Source organism: Mytilus galloprovincialis, chromosome 9 (genome assembly GCF_965363235.1).
Source record: "Mytilus galloprovincialis chromosome 9, xbMytGall1.hap1.1, whole genome shotgun sequence".
NCBI classification, from domain to species: domain Eukaryota; kingdom Metazoa; phylum Mollusca; class Bivalvia; order Mytilida; family Mytilidae; genus Mytilus; species Mytilus galloprovincialis.
In genome coordinates, this window is record NC_134846.1 from 24,201,757 (window position 1) to 24,220,787 (window position 19,031).

The following is a 19,031-nucleotide window of genomic DNA, read 5'->3' on the forward strand; positions in this document are numbered from 1 at the left end:
TCATATCTAGTAAGCGGGAAGCGTTTTGGTCAGATATGTCTCACATTATACAGATTGCTAAAGCCAAAGAAGAATATCAAAACTGGGGAGTAAAGAAATATATTGATGACTTCAAGATGCTGTTTTTGGACATAATGGTAAAAAGTTTTGGTTGCCTAATGACCCAGAATCTAAATGTATACAAGAAATCTCATGACTTAAATAGAAATCATATTAGGCATTTGAGCTTATTTTTAGATGGTTTCTGTCTCAAATGGAAGTGGCTGTATTTGTGTTCAGTCTTGATATTTGAATGTATGTTGTATTTGATGATAATACATAACATACATAAAGGTTGAGAATGAACACGAATTCAGCCACTTTCATTTTTGACAAAAAAAAAACATCTGAAAAGTTATATTTAATGGCATATTTGAAAGATTTTTCATATTTAAGCTTGAATTTTGGCTTCTTTAATGACTAAATCAGTTCAAATCTTTCACATTGAATTGACTGAATAAGACACTGGAGTGTCCAAAATCTTTCATTAGATGTTCCTGAAATTTGAGGCAAAAATTGGCCCTTACCAGACCTACTCCTTTGTGCATGGAGAAACAAACTCGAATATTATTTAAGAAAAGAACACAGGTTTGGGGCCATATCTTTTTTAACGGACAAAGATTTGCGAATGACATCACGATGTTGCACAGTTTTGAGAAACCGACTCAGATTGGAGGGTGGTACACAGATATATATATATATATATATGCCGGAGTTTCTCATAGCATTGAAGACCTATTGGAGACCTTCTGCTGTTGTCTAGATCTGTTCTATGGTCGGGTTGTTGTCTTTTTGACACATTCCCCATTTCCATTCTCAATTTTATATGTTTACAAAGGTAGCTCAAATCTGATTTATATCATTGTTTACATATGTGGCTCAGATCTGATTTTTATCTTTGTTTACATAGGTACCCAAGATCTGATTTATATATCTGTGTACAAACATGACTCAGATCTATTTATATCTGTTTGCATAGGCACATGATAACTGAAACAGATTCAATAATCAATACCTTAGATCTGCTTTAAAGTCCTCAGTACAATCCTGAAATCTTTCTTCATTTAAAACTTCTTCAACAAACTGAATCAGCTGTGGACCACTCAATGATGGCTCCTGTTGAACTTCACTGTGTGTATTAGCCTGTAATAGGGAAGTAAAGATTTATAAGCATGAGATGCAGAATACTGAGATTTGTTGAAATTGCAGAGCATATAAAGATCTTCAAAATTATAGTGTATTTAACTTTTTTATTTGTTCAAATTGCACATGTAAATGGTTGGTTGATAATATTTTATAAACTTTGAATTAGTTTGCCTAGGAGCTGCATGCACAAAAATTTGTAAATGTGGAAATGAAGAAAATTATATAAGGAAATGTAACTTAGTGGCTAATATTTAATTAAAATAGCACATAAACATAGACAAGCAATCACAGAAATCAATTGTTATGTATATCTTTACATGTACTATTCACACAATTAACATGATTAAAGGTGTCATTTAAAACAATTAGTTTATGTTGATATTGTAACAGGTATGCATGAATTTTCAATTGAATACATATGACAAATGGAGTTTTTAATATTGGAACTACAGTGGTGTAATTTTTTTAACCATCTCTTTGATACAATGAGTTTTTTTTATCAAACCAGCCAAAAGAAGTATTTAAAAGTATCTGAATGCTTCATCAAACCATTTTTAACAACAAAGAAGACATAAAACTGTACATAAGAACTTTATTTTCATAGCATTTGAATTAATTTTTTTAAAGTTTTTCTCTACTGTAATCAGTAATTATTACATAGAGTTTTTAGGAGGCAACTACTTTGTTTCAAATGTAAGTTATGCTTTTTAAAAGTTTTGTTTGAAAATGACAATTTCAAATAGATATAGGAAGATGTGGTATGAGTGCCAATGAGACAACTCTCCATCCAAATAACAATTTATAAAAGTAAACCATTATAGGTCAATGTACGGCATTCAACACGGAGCCTTGGTTCACACCGAACAACAAGCTATAAAGGGCCCCAAAATTACTAGTGTAAAACCATTCAAACGGGAAAACCAACGGTCTAATCTATATGTAAAAACGAGAAAACATATATTCTGTAAAAATAATTAGAATGAGTATTTATCACACAGTGATATCAATGCAAGAAACAGTGCTGGATGTTCAGTATGAGTCATTCTTACTTCAGTGCTATCACATGCCTGAAAATCAAATATCACATCAAGTAACAAAATGAAAAACAAATATCATTTACTTTAAACACCAATGCAATCTTTCAACCTACAATATTTTAATGTTCAGTAAGTAGACCTTTTGAATTCTTTGGCTGATATTTTTTCTTTGTATGCATTATTTAAAATAACTATTTCACTTATGACCACAACTATGTTCAACTTGTCCTAGCCACAAACTTATCACTATATTTTTACTAGTCATGATCAAACAAAAGGGTTGCCACTAGTGAAGCAGGAATAGCTTATGTTTCCAAGATCAATTGAGTGTCCACGTTATTGAAGGATTGGTTATTATATCTTAAGCAGTCTGTGTATTTTTTTTTCTTTTTGCTATGTTGTTGTCTGTTTTAATTCTTCTCCGTACCCCCCTCCCTTTTATTTGTAACAAGTAAATATCCATGCTAGTATGAAAAAACAAACTAACAAAGCTGCATTATATTGTTTAAACTATTTTCAAAATACATTTGGATGGAATAAAATCATACACAGTTAAGACAATAACTTAATTAAAATAGTATATTGTATGTATTTTTTCAATCAATGAATTAGTCATTGTTCACCTTAAATTTTCTAACAAAAAAGTAAAAAATTGGCAAGTACCCTGATATGATCTAATACTCTTCTGAAATCCATAGGTTGGTCCTTTCCTTCCATGTGAACAGGGTCAAGGCCATCTCCACCATATATAAATTGGACTATGTCATTGGTTGAGGTCCTCACTGTTAAATCATAATGACTACATAGATCTTCCAGTGACTGATAAATATAAAGACATTCTATAACATTATTAAAGTGGCAACTGTCATCAAAGTTTTAATCTATACAGAATGTCTTTTTGATTTTGAAATAAGTATATGAGAAGGTTCTACAAGTAAACAAGAAAAGAAAATATTTAAGGAAAATAACTATTCCATGATTTTTATACCAGTCTTTAGGTTCACATGCCACTTAATCAAATTCTCTGGTTGCAAGGATTTGTTGCACATTTAATCATTATTTACATACAAAATTTAATTCTATCATAATCCCCAACAAAAAAATAATTACTTTAACCAATCTCCTCTGCATGTAACCAGTTTCTGCTGTTTTGACTGCTGTATCTACCAAACCTTCTCTACCAGCCATAGTGTGGAAGAAAAACTCTGTTGGAGTAAGTCCTGAATAGAAACTGTTCTCCACAAAACCTCTAGCTGCTGGATCTTTGGCTAAAGTATAATATTATTAGATGAAAACATGTTTATCATGCATTTAAATTTGTATAAAATATCGACTCCTTCTTTCCTTTGATATTTGTTATAAACAAGAATGTGTCCACAGTACACGGATGCCCCACTCACACTATCATTTTCTATGTTTAAAGGACTGTGAAATTGGAATAAATTCTCTAATTTGGCATTAAAATTAGAATGATCTTATCAAAGGGAACATGTATACTAAGTTTCAAGTTGATTGGACTTCTACTTTATCAAAAACTACCTTGACCAAAAACTTTAACCTGAAATTTGCACTATCATTTTCTATGTTCAGTGAACCGTAAAATTGGGGTCAAAACTCTAATTTGGCATTTAAATTAGAAAGATCATATCATAGGGCACATGTATACTAAGTTTCAAGTTGATTGGACTTCAACTTCATCAAAAACTACCTTGACCAAAAACTTTAACCTGAAGCCAAAAACTTTAACCTGAAATTTGCACTATCATTTTCTATGTTCAGTGAACCGTAAAATTGGGGTCAAAACTCTAATTTGGCATTTAAATTAGAAAGATCATATCATAGGGCACATGTATACTAAGTTTCAAGTTGATTGGACTTCAACTTCATCAAAAACTACCTTGACCAAAAACTTTAACCTGAAATTTGCACTATCATTTTCTATGTTCAGTGAACCGTAAAATTGGGGTCAAAACTCTAATTTGGCATTTAAATTAGAAAGATCATATCATAGGGCACATGTATACTAAGTTTCAAGTTGATTGGACTTCAACTTCATCAAAAACTACCTTGACCAAAAACTTTAACCTGAAGCCAAAAACTTTAACCTGAAATTTGCACTATCATTTTCTATGTTCAGTGAACCGTAAAATTGGGGTCAAAACTCTAATTTGGCATTTAAATTAGAAAGATCATATCATAGGGCACATGTATACTAAGTTTCAAGTTGATTGGACTTCAACTTCATCAAAAACTACCTTGACCAAAAACTTTAACCTGAAATTTGCACTATCATTTTCTATGTTCAGTGAACCGTAAAATTGGGGTCAAAACTCTAATTTGGCATTTAAATTAGAAAGATCATATCATAGGGCACATGTATACTAAGTTTCAAGTTGATTGGACTTCAACTTCATCAAAAACTACCTTGACCAAAAACTTTAACCTGAAGCCAAAAACTTTAACCTGAAATTTGCACTATCATTTTCTATGTTCAGTGAACCGTAAAATTGGGGTCAAAACTCTAATTTGGCATTTAAATTAGAAAGATCATATCATAGGGCACATGTATACTAAGTTTCAAGTTGATTGGACTTCAACTTCATCAAAAACTACCTTGACCAAAAACTTTAACCTGAAGCCAAAAACTTTAACCTGAAATTTGCACTATCATTTTCTATCAGTGAACTGTAAAATTGGGGTCAAAACTCTAATTTGGCATTTAAATTAGAAAGATCATATCATAAGGAACATGTGTACTAAGTTTCAAGTTGATTGGACTTCAACTTCATCAAAAACTACCTCGACCAAAAACTTTAACCTGAAGCGGGACAGACGGACGAACGGACGAACGGACGAACGAACAGACGGACGAACGAACAGACGGACGAACGGACGCACAGACCAGAAAACATAATGCCCATTAATGGGGCATAAAAACAAGACAAGAATATAGATTTAAGAGACAGAAAACCCAATCACACACAATCATTTCTGAGGTTTTAATGTTGACATAAAAACTACAAATACATTTCCCCCCATTTGCATAAATATGACAAACTGCAATTTTTGATATGGGAAACCTAAATTCATTTGGATAAGCAATGTTTTATGTATTAAATATTCTATCATTTAATTTCTTTATTAAAGGACTGTCAGTGCTTTTTTGGAAAAGTTATGGTTGCTAGATGTGTATGTTCCAGACCGTATGAGTATTTGGACCGTACGCGTATGGTCTGACTGATATTAAGAAGTTGGTCAAGCTTATTAGATACAAATGTATATAACAGATCAACATGACTTATATCTCCAATTAATATAAAAAGTTCAACAACATTTGACATAAAAACTTAATATTTTAATTATTTAAAAAGATCACGCTTATTTAATCTGTTAATCTCCTGTATTTTGCAGGCCGGTAATTCATTAATTGCAGCTCAGTATGCTCATTGAAATTGAAGTTATCGGAAGTAAACATAATGTGGGAGGACAATTGTTTTAAAATATTTATGAACTTTACAAAAGAAATGCATACGCAAAGGAACATGCATTAACAAAACATGTAAATGTAAAAAATACGACGTTCTTATTAGAAGCAAGAGTCACCTTCGGCCAGAGTAACAAAATAGAATTCACAGATATACAATTAAGCAACTATTTAATTTCAATTGTTCGCTTATTCACTTTATCATCGGCCATCTATTTTGTAATAATAACAATTTGTATAACTTAAAATAAAGATTTTGATAAATGTTTGTTTAAATTTAACCCATATGATCCCAAAACGTATGATCAGCTGGACCGTACGCGTATACTCATACGGTCCGACCGTACGCGTATGGTCGGACCGTACGAGTATACGCATACGGTCCGGACCGTACGCGTACGGTCCAAATACTCATATGGTCTGGAACATGTATACCCCTCTGTTAATATGGCAAAGATAGATATAAGAAAATGTGTTATGAGACAATTCTCCATCCAAGTCACAATTTGTAAAAGTAAACAATTATACAATGTAGGTCAAAGTACGGTCTTCAACACGGGGCTGTGACTCACACCTAACAAACATTTTTTAGATTGAAAAAAACACCTCTTTTTTGGGTCGGTTTATCAAACAGGAGTAGCACAATGACATTAAAGAGAAAAGTTATATGAAAGTTCTGGAGTTACAGCGCTAATACAATCCCTCTTTTGAAAGTTTGGCAGAGCACATGTTTTTGTTTACAGGCAACCCCAAAAGTCATTTGTATCTAACAAACAAACAAATTTACAATACTGCATTGAGAAAGTTTTATTAAAATTCTGTAATTTAAGAAGGAGTCACTGCACAAAAGATTTTTATATTGCACAAATCTTTTTTTTTTTTATATATTTGTAAGAGTAATTTCAAAATCATACAATGCTTTTCAAAATGAGGCAATGCTCTGTCTTCAAATCCATTTGGCACTCTCTTTCCACTAATGGCCTGTTGTCCTACACAGGAAATCATCTGTGAAATATTGATAAATGAACCTGCAATACAAAAAAACATGATTACTATCAATTTTTTCTTTTATCTATATGTGCACTTAATTGTGGAAACATGTGTCATCATGTATGTTTCAATTTATGCAATTCATTTTGAAATGAAGAATGACGTGAAATTGTTGTTAACCAATCAAAATAACGTATAATAATGAAACATACATTTAATGTAATTAAACAAAATTAAGGTTTTGTCTTCATTTGTAAAATATAAATCAGACTAAATTTTTGAAGAATATTTGTTTTACTTTCCCAAGTAACAGTACAAACAAGAGGCTCTCAAGAGCCTGTGTCGCTCACCTTGGTCTATGTGCATATTAAACAATGGACACAGATAAATTCATGACATAATTGTGTTTTGGTGATGTGTTTGTAGATCTTACTTTACTGAACATTCTTGTTGCTACAATTATCTTTATCTATAATGAACTTGGCCCAGTAATTACAGTGGAAAATATTTTCTAAAAATTTACAAAAATTTATGAAAAATGCTAAAAATTAACTATAAAGGGCAATAACTCCTTAAGGGGTCAATTGACTATTTTGGTCATGTTGAATTATTTGTAAATCTAACTTTGCTGAACATTATTGCTGTTTACAGTTTATCTCTATCTATAATAATATTCAAGATAATAACCAAAAACAGCAAAAATTCCCTAAAATTACCAATTCAGGGGCAGCAACCAAACAACGGGTTGTCGGATTCATCTGAAAATTTCAGGACAGATAGATCTTGACCTGATAAACACTTTTAACCCATGTCAGATTTGCTCTAAATGCTTTGGTTTTTGAGTTATAAGCCAAAAACTGCATTTTATCCCTATGTTCTATTTTTAGCCATGGCGGCCATCTTGGTTGGTTGGCCAGGTCACGGCACACATTTTTTAAACTAGATACCCCAATGATGACTGTGGCCAAGTTTGGATTAATTTGGCACAGTAGTTTCAGAGGAGAAGATTTTTGTAAAAGATATCTAAGATTCACGAAAAATGGTTTAAAATTGACTATAAAGGTCAATAACTCCTAAAGGGGTCAACTGACCATTTTGGTCATGTTGACTTATTTGTAAATCTAACTTTGCTGAACATTATTGCTGTTTACAGTTTATCTCTATCTATAATAATATTCAAGATAATAACCAAAAACAGCAAAAATTCCCTAAAATTACCAATTCAGGGGCAGCAACCAAACACGGGTTGTCGGATTCATCTGAAAATTTCAGGACAGATAGATCTTGACCTGATAAACACTTTTAACCCATGTCAGATTTGCTCTAAATGCTTTGGTTTTTGAGTTATAAGCCAAAAACTGCATTTTACCCCTATGTTCTATTTTTAGCCATGGCGGCCATCTTGGTTGGCTGGCCGGGTCACGGCACACATTTTTTAAACTAGATACCCCAATGATGACTGTGGCCAAGTTTGGATTAATTTGGCACAGTAGTTTCAGAGGAGAAGATTTTTGTAAAAGATATCTAAGATTCACGAAAAATGGTTTAAAATTGACTATAAAGGTCAATAACTCCTAAAGGGGTCAACTGACCATTTTGGTCATGTTGACTTATTTGTAAATCTAACTTTGCTGAACATTATTGCTGTTTACAGTTTATCTCTATCTATAATAATATTCAAGATAATAACCAAAAACAGCAAAAATTCCCTAAAATTACCAATTCAGGGGCAGCAACCCAACAACGGGTTGTCGGATTCATCTGAAAATTTGAGGGCAGAAAGATCTTGACCTGATTAACAATTTTACCCCTGTCAGATTTGCTCTAAATGCTTTGGTTTTTGAGTTATAAGCTAAAAATTGCATTTACCCCTATGTTCTATTTTTAGCCATGGCGGCCATCTTGGTTGGTTGGCCGGGTCACGCCACACATTTTTTAAACTAGATACCCCAATGATGATTGTGGCCAAGTTTGGATTAATTTGGCCCAGTAGTTTCAGAGGAGAAGATTTTTGTAAAAGTTAACGACGAACGACGACGACGACGACGGACGATGGACGACGGACGATGGACGCCAAGTGATGGGAAAAGCTCACTTGGCCCTCTGGGCCAGGTGAGCTAAAAATTCATATGTCAAAGGAGTATTGCATTTATTGCTGTTCTGTTCTTCCACAGTTATGGAAAATCTTCAAATGTACTAAAGAAAAATCATCAAAGATAACAGGCTATAATTTTGTATGCCAGATTTCCATGAAACATTTACATTATATTTATAATATGTTTGATCTACAGAATACTCATCAGTGACACTTGAATCTTAGTTAAAATGCCAAAAGAATATGAAGTTGAAGAGCATTGAAGACCTTGAGCCATATAAAATATTCAAGTTAAGGATTGAGCCACAGAGGAAAATATTACCATTACCTCCTAATGGAAATGTTTTGCCCAGCATGACCCAAATACAGTTTGATCTATTCCTGGGATAGAATGTTTAAGTGTGTATGTAGAACTGATTCATCACCAACACATTTTGTGCATGTACCATGTCAAGCTGAACATGTGTTGATCAGATTTGTTTGTTTTTGTCTTTTCTTTTGTGGTCTGCTGTACAGTGTGGTATTTTTTGTGATTCCTCACATACCTTTTTATGTACTATGAAACAAGCTTCTATGTAGAAGTGTATCAATACACCTTATCGCTAATCCCGGCTGACCCGGCAGCTGAACTTTTGACGCATACAAAAATCACTTTTCCATTGTGGCGTCAGATATTTTGTTTTGTGACGTCAAATTTTTACGGGAACCTGTGTAATATCCAGTAATGGCGGACAAATAGCGATAAGGTGTATAGTGGTGTTTACACATAGAATTAAACTAAATAGATTTTTGTACACATTGAGCTAGGAGGCTTTGAATTTTACTAAAACATCATATTGGTTCACAGTTAATGTTCAAATATTATTTCATAAGTATAATTACAATTTGGATTAGGCAAAGCAGAGCTCCAAATTGGACAATAATCTGTTCAGTAATTTAGGAATGTCAATGATTCCAATCAGAAACTAATTCACCTTGCATTTGTTTACAAGTTTAAATTTTGCCATTTCATATTTCATGTTATGTAGTAAGGTTACATATTTGTTTTTCATTTATTTTTTTATATAAATAAGGCCGTTAGTTTTCTCCTTTGAATTGTTTTACATTGTCATTTCAAGGCCATTTATAGCTGACTATGCGGTATGGGCTTTGCTCAATGTGAAGGCTGTATGGTGACCTATAGTTGTTAAATTCTGTGTCATTTTTGTCTCTTGTGGAGAGTTGTCTCATTGGCAATCATACCACATCTTTTTTTTATTTTTATATTAACACCAGTTCTTTGATGCAGTATAATACAGGTAAAATCATTTGTGAGTGTTAGTGTGTAACAAAATATTTTGGCAAATGATCTTGTTTATAAGTACATATACCTTTTGATCCACAGATAGCCATATTCAATGGACTATTACTTTTATCAAGTTCTCTCAAACAAGCTTTTCCTGTGTGGTCTCTAATAACTGACAACTCCTTCAAAATCATTGCCTGAAAAATTGAGTATTTTAAATTACTTATTCTGTGACAAAATTATCATGGATATTCTACAAGAAGGAGATACATTTGATGGAAAGTTATTTTTCCATTGTTTATATACATTGTATGTATGTAAAGTATATTATAAAGGATATCATCTCTATTTGGTTGCTCGCCATGATATATAAAATTGAGAATGGAAATGGGGAATGCGTCAAAGAGACAACAACCCGACCATAGAACAGACAACAGCAGAAGGTCACCAACAGGTCTTCAATGCAGCGAGAAATTGCAGCACCCGGAGGCGTCCTTCAGCTGGCCCCTAAACAAATATATATACTAGTTCAGTGATAATGAACGCCATACTAAACTCCAAATTGTACACAAGAAACTAAAATTAAAAATTAAACAAGACTAACAAAGGTCAGAGTCTCCTGACTTGGGACAGGCGCAAAAATGCGGCGGGGTTAAACATGTTTATGAGATCTCAACCCTCCCCCTATACCTCTAGCCAATGTAGAAAAGTAAACGCATAACAATACGCACATTAAAATTCAGTTCAGGAGATGTCTGAGTTTGATGTCAGAAGATGTAACCAAAGAAAATAAAACAAAATGACAATAATACATAAATAACAACAGACTACTAGCAGTTAACTGACATGCCAGCTCCAGACTTCAATTACACTGATTGAAAGATTATGTCTTCATCATATGAATATCAGGTTCAATCCTTCCTGTTAGGGGTTTAGTATCATACCATCATAACATATATGAGAAGAACATAATATAGCCTTTTTTTCTTTGATGTGGCTTAAAGCAAACATCAATCATTTAATCTATATGGCTGATTCATAATATACTCTATATAACTTGTATCCTAATATTTAATATTTATATCAAACAAGTAATTTAGGGGCTAACTGAAGCCCAGCTCTAGGTGCAGGATTTTCTCATTGCGTTGAAGACCTATAAGTGACCATTGGCTGTTTTCTGATCTTTGTTCAGGATGTTGTCTCATTGACACATTACCAGTTTCCATTCTCTATTCTTTCTTAAGTTGCCATGTGTTACAAAAAATAATGGGGTAACTATTCATTAGCAAGGTAAGATAAGAAATTAAATTGGATCTGTACAAATATGAACTATAATACAGCCACAGACTTTTCCTGTTCTATAAATAATACTACATTTTAGGTCAAGTTTCCATGAATTTAAAAATTAAGACAAGGATTAACCTCTAAAGTTTCTTCTTCAGTGCATCCTGGTTGAGTTCGTAGTTTTCCTTCCTCTAAATCCTGGATATAACCATCACATTTTCTGTACCTGTAATTATATTTATAATGTATCAGATCTCTCTGCCTCTCTTTGAAAACACCTTATGATTTTGTACTAATTATAATTTTCTGTTCAGCCACTTTTGTTTCGCAACAAGTGGATAACATGTTTCGTATATGATATCCAACAGTTATTTGTGCTTTTGAAACTCACTCTTTTTACATGAACACTTTTCCACATGGGAGTTATCTCCCCATGTACTGTTTTTCTTGTCACTTCTCCCCAGAAACTGAAAAAGATATTCCCTTATAATTTTAAATCAAAATGCTCCTTACTTCCTCATGATTATCTGTTTGTCTTGTACAACATCTGATAACTTGTTACTTGCATTAGGAGTTATTCAATTTTTTGTGTTCCACATAAATGGTTAGTATATGTAACTGATAAACCTTTTCTCCTTAAGACATATAGTCTTTTGATATAAAGTCCTTGTGCCATAAGCAGGAAACTGAGTCCAAGGTCAAAAGTTAGCTATAGGATCTGTAAAACTTAATGACATAAAGCTTTTTGCCAAATTTTAAGTTACAACTTTTTTTAAATAATGCACACTAATTAAAACATTTGGTTAGAAGTGCTTTGGTGTCTTTTTAGTTTTATCCACTCCAATATTCAAAATAAGTTTGTTGGTATAACTTCTTATTCATACATATCCTAGACTTGAGGACTTTTGATTTGAAATTCTAGTTCTTTGAAATAAATATTGAGATCAAGGTAAAAGGAAAATTTGTAGTTCTAGACTATGACCTTTGCTAACTTCAAACTAGTACATGATAAAGCCATAAGATCTATAGTATTCAGTTGGAAGACACATGACCTTAAAAAAATCAACGGAAAGTGTCATTGAGTAAACTGGAAAAAGCCATTATTTGCGCTAAATTTATGTTGAAGTACCTAAACCAAAACAAGTTTAAAAAACAGTATTAAATAACCAGTCAAATGAAACTAGAAGTGAGTTTTTGAAAACTGGAGGTAGCAAATTATTGCTCTTATTTCAATCAAGACCACATCCAAACCATACATTTTGGGAAGAACTGCTACTATTTGACATCAGGTCTGACCTTGAGTGAACCAGAAACATATAACACCTCCTTACTACTGTAGGTGAGGCATAAAAAAATATTTCAAACACATTATAAATAAAAATTTCTTCTGTTCTGTTTGTGAAACAATTCAAATGATGATGCTTATTTTACTGTTAAATTCACAAGATTTGATATATTACTGACTAACTTGCTCAACAGAGCTACAGGTGTCTTTAACTAGGAGAATATGGAAAATAATACAAGTAAACACATCATTATTAGAATGAAAAGTTCTAGCTTACATAAACTGTACCTACCCATCATCCAGAAGAAACATAAACTGTACCTACCCATCATCCAGAAGAAACATAAACCGTACCTACCCATCATCCAGAAGAAACATAAACTGTACCTACCCATCATCCAGAAGAAACATAAACCGTACCTACCCATCATCCAGAAGAAACATAAACCGTACCTACCCATCATCCAGAAGAAACATAAACTGTACCTACCCATCATCCAGAAGAAACATAAACTGTACCTACCCATCATCCAGAAGAAACATAAACCGTACCTACCCATCATCCAGAAGAAACATAAACCGTACCTACCCATCATCAAGAAGAAGGTTTTTAGCATTAATCAATCCTTGGCCTGGAGTAACATCTCCAATACCAATAGAAAAACCACGATTTGCTTTAAAAAAAAATCAACAACAGTTACAAAACATATAAATTTACTTTAATTAAAATTCAAACATAAAACATTATTGTTGTAATTCTCCTTTTTGAAGAGGTAGTTCTGATATGTGTTCCTATTAAAATTCTATAAATACATCCTTTTTTATTATTAACATTCTATAAATACATCCTTTTTTTATTTTTTTAAAAACTATGATAAAATAAAATTTACTTTCATAAACAAAACCTATTTTCCTATTAAACATCCCTATTCTTTATTACATAATGAGGTCATATAATGTTCATTGCATAATCAAGTCACTTTATTGACTGTTTGTTCAGCAAATACTAAACAATAAAAGACTAATATTCTTTCACCAAAAAGACCATAATCTACCAAAATTAGAGTCAGCAGATGTAAAACAAAACAAGTATAAATATTCCTTATCTTTGTTATAGAATCCGTTGCTTTATCTGTGTTTCAGACAATTCAAGTGAAGTGTTTATCTTTACTGCATTAACATTGGTCTACTGAACAATCCTGTATATTGCCCTCTAGATGTGTTTAAATTATATTTTGTCTCATTGACATCTACACGACATCTCCTTTAAATCCTACTTACAGAGGAATGCAGGACACAGCCTTGCAAGTCTGGATAATGTGTCTGCCGCATACACTTCACCGTAGTCTCGTAGAATGATGTAAAATATATTGGTCTTAGATCCTGATCCTAGTGTGGCTTTATCCATAGATCCAGTCAGCAGTTGGCTGTTCCTAATAACTATAACTGTCATAAAAACAAGAGTGCTTACACTGAAATGTCTCGCCTTCTTTAATTAAAGAACCTTAGTGAGCGCGCTCACATACCCCACGTCCCAACATTGTCATTGGAGAAATAAAATATGTGTAAGAAAAAAAAATTGTATAAGAAAAAAAAATTGAATCCTAATTTCCTGTCAATATGCACATCTACATAGTATGTCCTTATTATCTACAAAGTTTCATGAAATTATGTTGTGTGGTTTGAGAGGAGTTGCGATGACAAACTGTTGCAGAAGTACATTGAAACAAATAAGTTCTAAGGGGCGTAACTCCTAGAAAAAAAAATTGAATCACAATTTCCTGTCGATATGCACAACTACATAGTATGTCCTTACTATCTGAAAAGGTTTTGTGAAATTCTGTTGTGTGGTTTGAGAGGAGTTGCGATGACAAACTGTTGCAGTAGTATATTAGGCAAATAAGTTCAAAAGGGCGTAACTCCTGGAAAAAAAATTGAATAGTTATTTCCTGTCGATATGCACATCTACGTAGTATGTCCTTATTATCTGAAAAGGTTTCATGAAATTCTGTTGTGTGGTTTGAGAGGAGTTGCGATGATAAACTGTTGCAGTAGTACATTAAAGTAAATAATTTGAAGGGGCGTAACTCCTAAAAAAAATTGCATCGCAATTTCCCGTCGATATGCACAACTACATAGTATGTCCTTATTATCTGAAAAGGTTTCGTGAAATTATGTTGTGTGGTTTGAGAGGTTGCGATGACAAACTGTTGCAGTAGTACATTAAAGTAAATAAGTTCAAAGGGGCATAACTCCTAGAAAAAAAATTGAATCGCAATTTCCCGTTGATATGCACAATTACATAGTATGTCCTTATTATCTGAAAAGGTTTCGTGAAATTATGTTGTGTGGTTTGAGAGGAGTTGCGATGACAAACTGTTGCAGTAGTACATTAAAGTAAATAAGTTCAAAGGGGCGTAACTCCTAGAAAAAAAATGAATCGCAATTTCCCGTCGATATGCACAACTACATAGCATGTCCTTATTATCTGAAAAGGTTTCGTGAAATTCTGTTCTGCAGTTTGAGAGGAGTTGCGATGACAAGAAACAGGACTGACGGACGGACTGACGGACGGACGGACGGGTCAAAAACATTATACCCTCCGCAACCCGTTGCGTGGGATATAATAATCATTGATATTATGTTGATAGTCCTAAATATAAAGCTTATTACAATTTAAACATAAACTTAACATTAACCCAGAAAACTAAAAATTGACCACTGAACCACGAAAATGAGGTCAAGCTGAGATGAACCACGGCAGGCACACATGTACAGCTAACAATTCTTCCATACAACAAATATAATTGACCTATTACTTAAAGTTTAAAAAAAAGGACCAAAACACAAAAACTTAACACTGAGCAATGAACCATGAAAATGAGGTCAAGGTCAAATTCAATCTGAGCGACTGACATATAGATTATAAAATATTTCCATACACAAAATATGGTTGACTTTTTGCATATAGTATTAGATAAAAAGACCAAAACTCAAAAACTTAACTTTGACCACTGAACCATGAAAATGAGGTCAAGGTCAGATGACACATACTAGCTAGACATGTACACCTTACAATCATTCCATACACCAAATAAAGTAGACCTATTGCATACAATATATGAACTAGAGGCTCTCAAGAGCCTGTGTCGCTCACCTTGGTCTATGTGAATATTAAACAATGGACACAGATAAATTCATAACAAAATTGTGTTTTGATGATGGTGATGTGTTTATAGATCTTACTTTACCGAACATTCTTGTTGCTACAATTATCTCTATCTATAATGAACTTGGCCCAGTAATTACAGTGGAAAATATTTTCTAAAAATCTACAAAAATTTATGAAAAATGTAAAAAATTTACTATAAAGGGCAATAACTCCTAAAGGGGTCAACTGACCATATCGGTCGTGTTGACTTATTTGTAAATCTTACTTTGCTGAACATTATTGCTGTTCACTGTTTATCTCTATCTATAATATTATTCAAGATTATAACCAAAAACAGCAAAATTTCCTTAAAATTACCAATTCAGAGGCAGAAACCCAACAACTGGTTGTTCGATTCATCTCAAATTTTCAGGGCAGATAGATCTTGACCTGATAAACAATTTCACCCTATTTCAGATTTTCTCTAAATGCTTTAATTTTGTAGTTATAAGCCAAAAACTGCAAATTACCCCTATTATCTATTTTTAGCCATGGTGGCCATCTTGGTTGCTTGACCGGGTCAATGGACACAATTTTTAAACTAGATACCCCAATGATGATTGTGGCCAAGTTTGGTTTAATTTGGCCCAGTAGTTTCAGAGGAGAAGATTTTTGTAAAGGATTACTCAGATTTACAAAAAATGGTTAAAAATTGACTATAAAGAGCAATAACTCCTAAAGGGGTCAACTGACCATTTCAGTAGTATAGACTTATTTGTAAATCTAATTTTGCTGAACATTATTGCTGTTTATAGTTTATCTCTATCTATAATATTATTCAAGATAATAACCAAAAACAGCAAAATTTCCTTAAAATTGTCAATTCAGGGGCAGCAACCCAACAATGGGTTGACCAATTCATCTGAAATTTTCAGGGCAGATAGATGTTGACCTGACAAACAATTTAACCCATGTCAGATTTGCTTTAAATGCTTTGGTTTCTGAGTTATAAGCCAAAAACTGCATTTTACCCCTATGTTCTATTTTTAGCCATGGCGGCCATCTTGGTTGGTTGACCGGGTCACCGGACACAATTTTTAAACTAGATACCCAAATGATGATTGTGGCCAAGCTTGGTTTAATTTGGCCCAGTAGTTTCAGAGGAGAAGATTTTTGTAAAAGTTAACGACGGACGACGACGCCGGACGCCGGACGCCAAGTGACGAGAAAAGCTCACTTGGCCCTTGGGGCCAGGTGAGCTAAAAACAGACAAAAACACAAAAACTTATCTTTAACCACTGAACCATGAAAATGAGGTCAAGGTCAGATGACACCTGCCAGTTGGACATGTACACCTTACAGTCCTTCCATACACCAAATATACTAGACCTATTACTTATAGTATCAGAGATATGGACTTGACCACCAAAACTTAACCTTGTTCCCTTTCTATGAAATGAGGTCGAGGTCAAGTGAAAACTGTATGACGGGCATTAGGACCTTGCAAGGTACGCACATACCAAATATAGTTATCCAATTACTTATAATAAGAGAGAATTTCACATTACAAAAAATCTTAACTTTTTTTCAAGTAGTCACTTAACCCTGAAAATAATGTCAAGGACATTGGACATGTGGCTGACAGAAACTTGGTAACATGAGGAATCTATATACAAAGTATGAAGCATCTAGATCTTCCACCTTCTAAAATATACAGCTTTTTAAAAGAAGTTAGCTAATGCCGCCGCCTCCGGAACACTATCCCTATGTTGAGCTTTCTGCAACAAAAGTTGCAGGCTCGACAAAAAATTAATTGCAAAACAAAATATATGAAATTCATGATTTTGTACGTACTTGTGAAAAAATTTATACTTTGGATCTTTATAGTGGTTTCTAGAATTTGATGCAATCAAAAAATCTTATACAGACTCTTTACTATTAATCTGGTTTGTTTAAAGCAGAACTTTATAAAATGTTAACTTGCTGATAATATAGCACAGTCTAGAAAAGAGTAAGTATAATCACTTTTAATTGACTGAAAAAATAGTTTAAATACTTTATTCACATACTGTAGATTTATTACTTTTCAAGGTTCCAATTTTCTTGGATATATGTTAACCATGAATTAAATATTTTACAATGTGCAAACTTTCTATAGGCTTTGTATGCTGACTTTGGCGAAACCATGAAATTAAGAATCCACGAAAATACAATTTTTCCTCAATCCAAGAAATTGGTACCCATGAAATGAATCCACAGTGTTATGTGTCTGACAGGATACAATGTCTTTCGGTCTCTCAATGATTCATTTAAAACGTGAAGGTTTATACATGTATCATCAAATAGTTGTGGTTCATTTCTATCTATAACAAAACAAAAATATCTGTTAGCTCATAGTTCATATAGTAGTTTAAACAAATAAAAAAAAATAAAAATAATTAAAAAACTCACATGAATCATTGAAACAGAGATCTTCGTTATTAGAATAGTTCTTTCCTTTAGTTCTAAGATTTACTCGTACAGGACAGTCAATGTTTGGTCTCAATAAAACACTGAAAATCTGCTTCCCAGTCCACAACTTACATGGCTAAAATATAAAATACCTTCATCACTGGTATGATATATTCATGCATATATGAGAGATTTGAATAAGTCTAACGGTTTTGACCAGTATCCTTGACTTCAACTTGCTGAGGTTCAACTGTAAACTATTGCATTTTAAATATTATACATGTATGTTTTTACAAGATATTGGATGTATTTATAAACACATTACAGCATTTAATATTCAAAAGAATATCCTGTGAACATCAAAGAATGTATATATGTTGATACTAAGGACCAGCATACTAAAAGCTTTTGATTCAGTTTTATCATTACATTTAGCTCATGATAAGCACCTGCAAAATTAATTAGACATATAAGATGAAACAATTTTTATATTAATACAGTGTTACAAATGTATAATATAACTAAATGACCAATAATTGTACAAAACTCCCTGTTCTACAGATACATAAAGCATCTTGATAACAGTTAAAATTTAATACTTCTATTATCTGTACCTTAAAAACTGCTGGAGGAGGAAGATCTATTCTGACAGTACTATCAATACCAGTTAACATGGATGATATCAGCTGACATGCCTTTGCTCGATCAAAAAACACATCTTTCTGTGTCAGTAAATAGGCCCCTAAAATAAATAATTCTCTATATAATGCATAAAATATAGTTA

The 19,031-nt window shown here is 32.9% G+C and overlaps 1 protein-coding gene and 1 long non-coding RNA gene across 2 annotated transcripts in view; one reads left to right on the plus strand and one right to left on the minus strand.

The window, feature by feature from the left end:
• Nucleotides 1–19,031, minus strand: part of LOC143044678 (DNA-directed RNA polymerase III subunit RPC1-like) — a 77,936-nt gene that overhangs the window by 30,185 nt on the left and 28,720 nt on the right. The window contains exons 15-24 of the mRNA XM_076216742.1: nucleotides 18,862–18,989; nucleotides 18,248–18,383; nucleotides 13,927–14,091; nucleotides 13,235–13,319; nucleotides 11,499–11,586; nucleotides 10,162–10,273; nucleotides 6,621–6,734; nucleotides 3,333–3,490; nucleotides 2,886–3,041; nucleotides 1,055–1,182 (exon numbers count right to left, since the gene is read on the minus strand). Of these exons, the coding sequence (XP_076072857.1) occupies nucleotides 1,055–1,182; nucleotides 2,886–3,041; nucleotides 3,333–3,490; nucleotides 6,621–6,734; nucleotides 10,162–10,273; nucleotides 11,499–11,586; nucleotides 13,235–13,319; nucleotides 13,927–14,091; nucleotides 18,248–18,383; nucleotides 18,862–18,989 (1,270 nt within the window). The remainder of the gene's footprint in view (nucleotides 1–1,054; nucleotides 1,183–2,885; nucleotides 3,042–3,332; nucleotides 3,491–6,620; nucleotides 6,735–10,161; nucleotides 10,274–11,498; nucleotides 11,587–13,234; nucleotides 13,320–13,926; nucleotides 14,092–18,247; nucleotides 18,384–18,861; nucleotides 18,990–19,031) is intronic.
• LOC143044680 (uncharacterized) overlaps nucleotides 1–19,031 on the plus strand; it is a 154,618-nt gene that overhangs the window by 26,684 nt on the left and 108,903 nt on the right. The window lies entirely within an intron of this gene.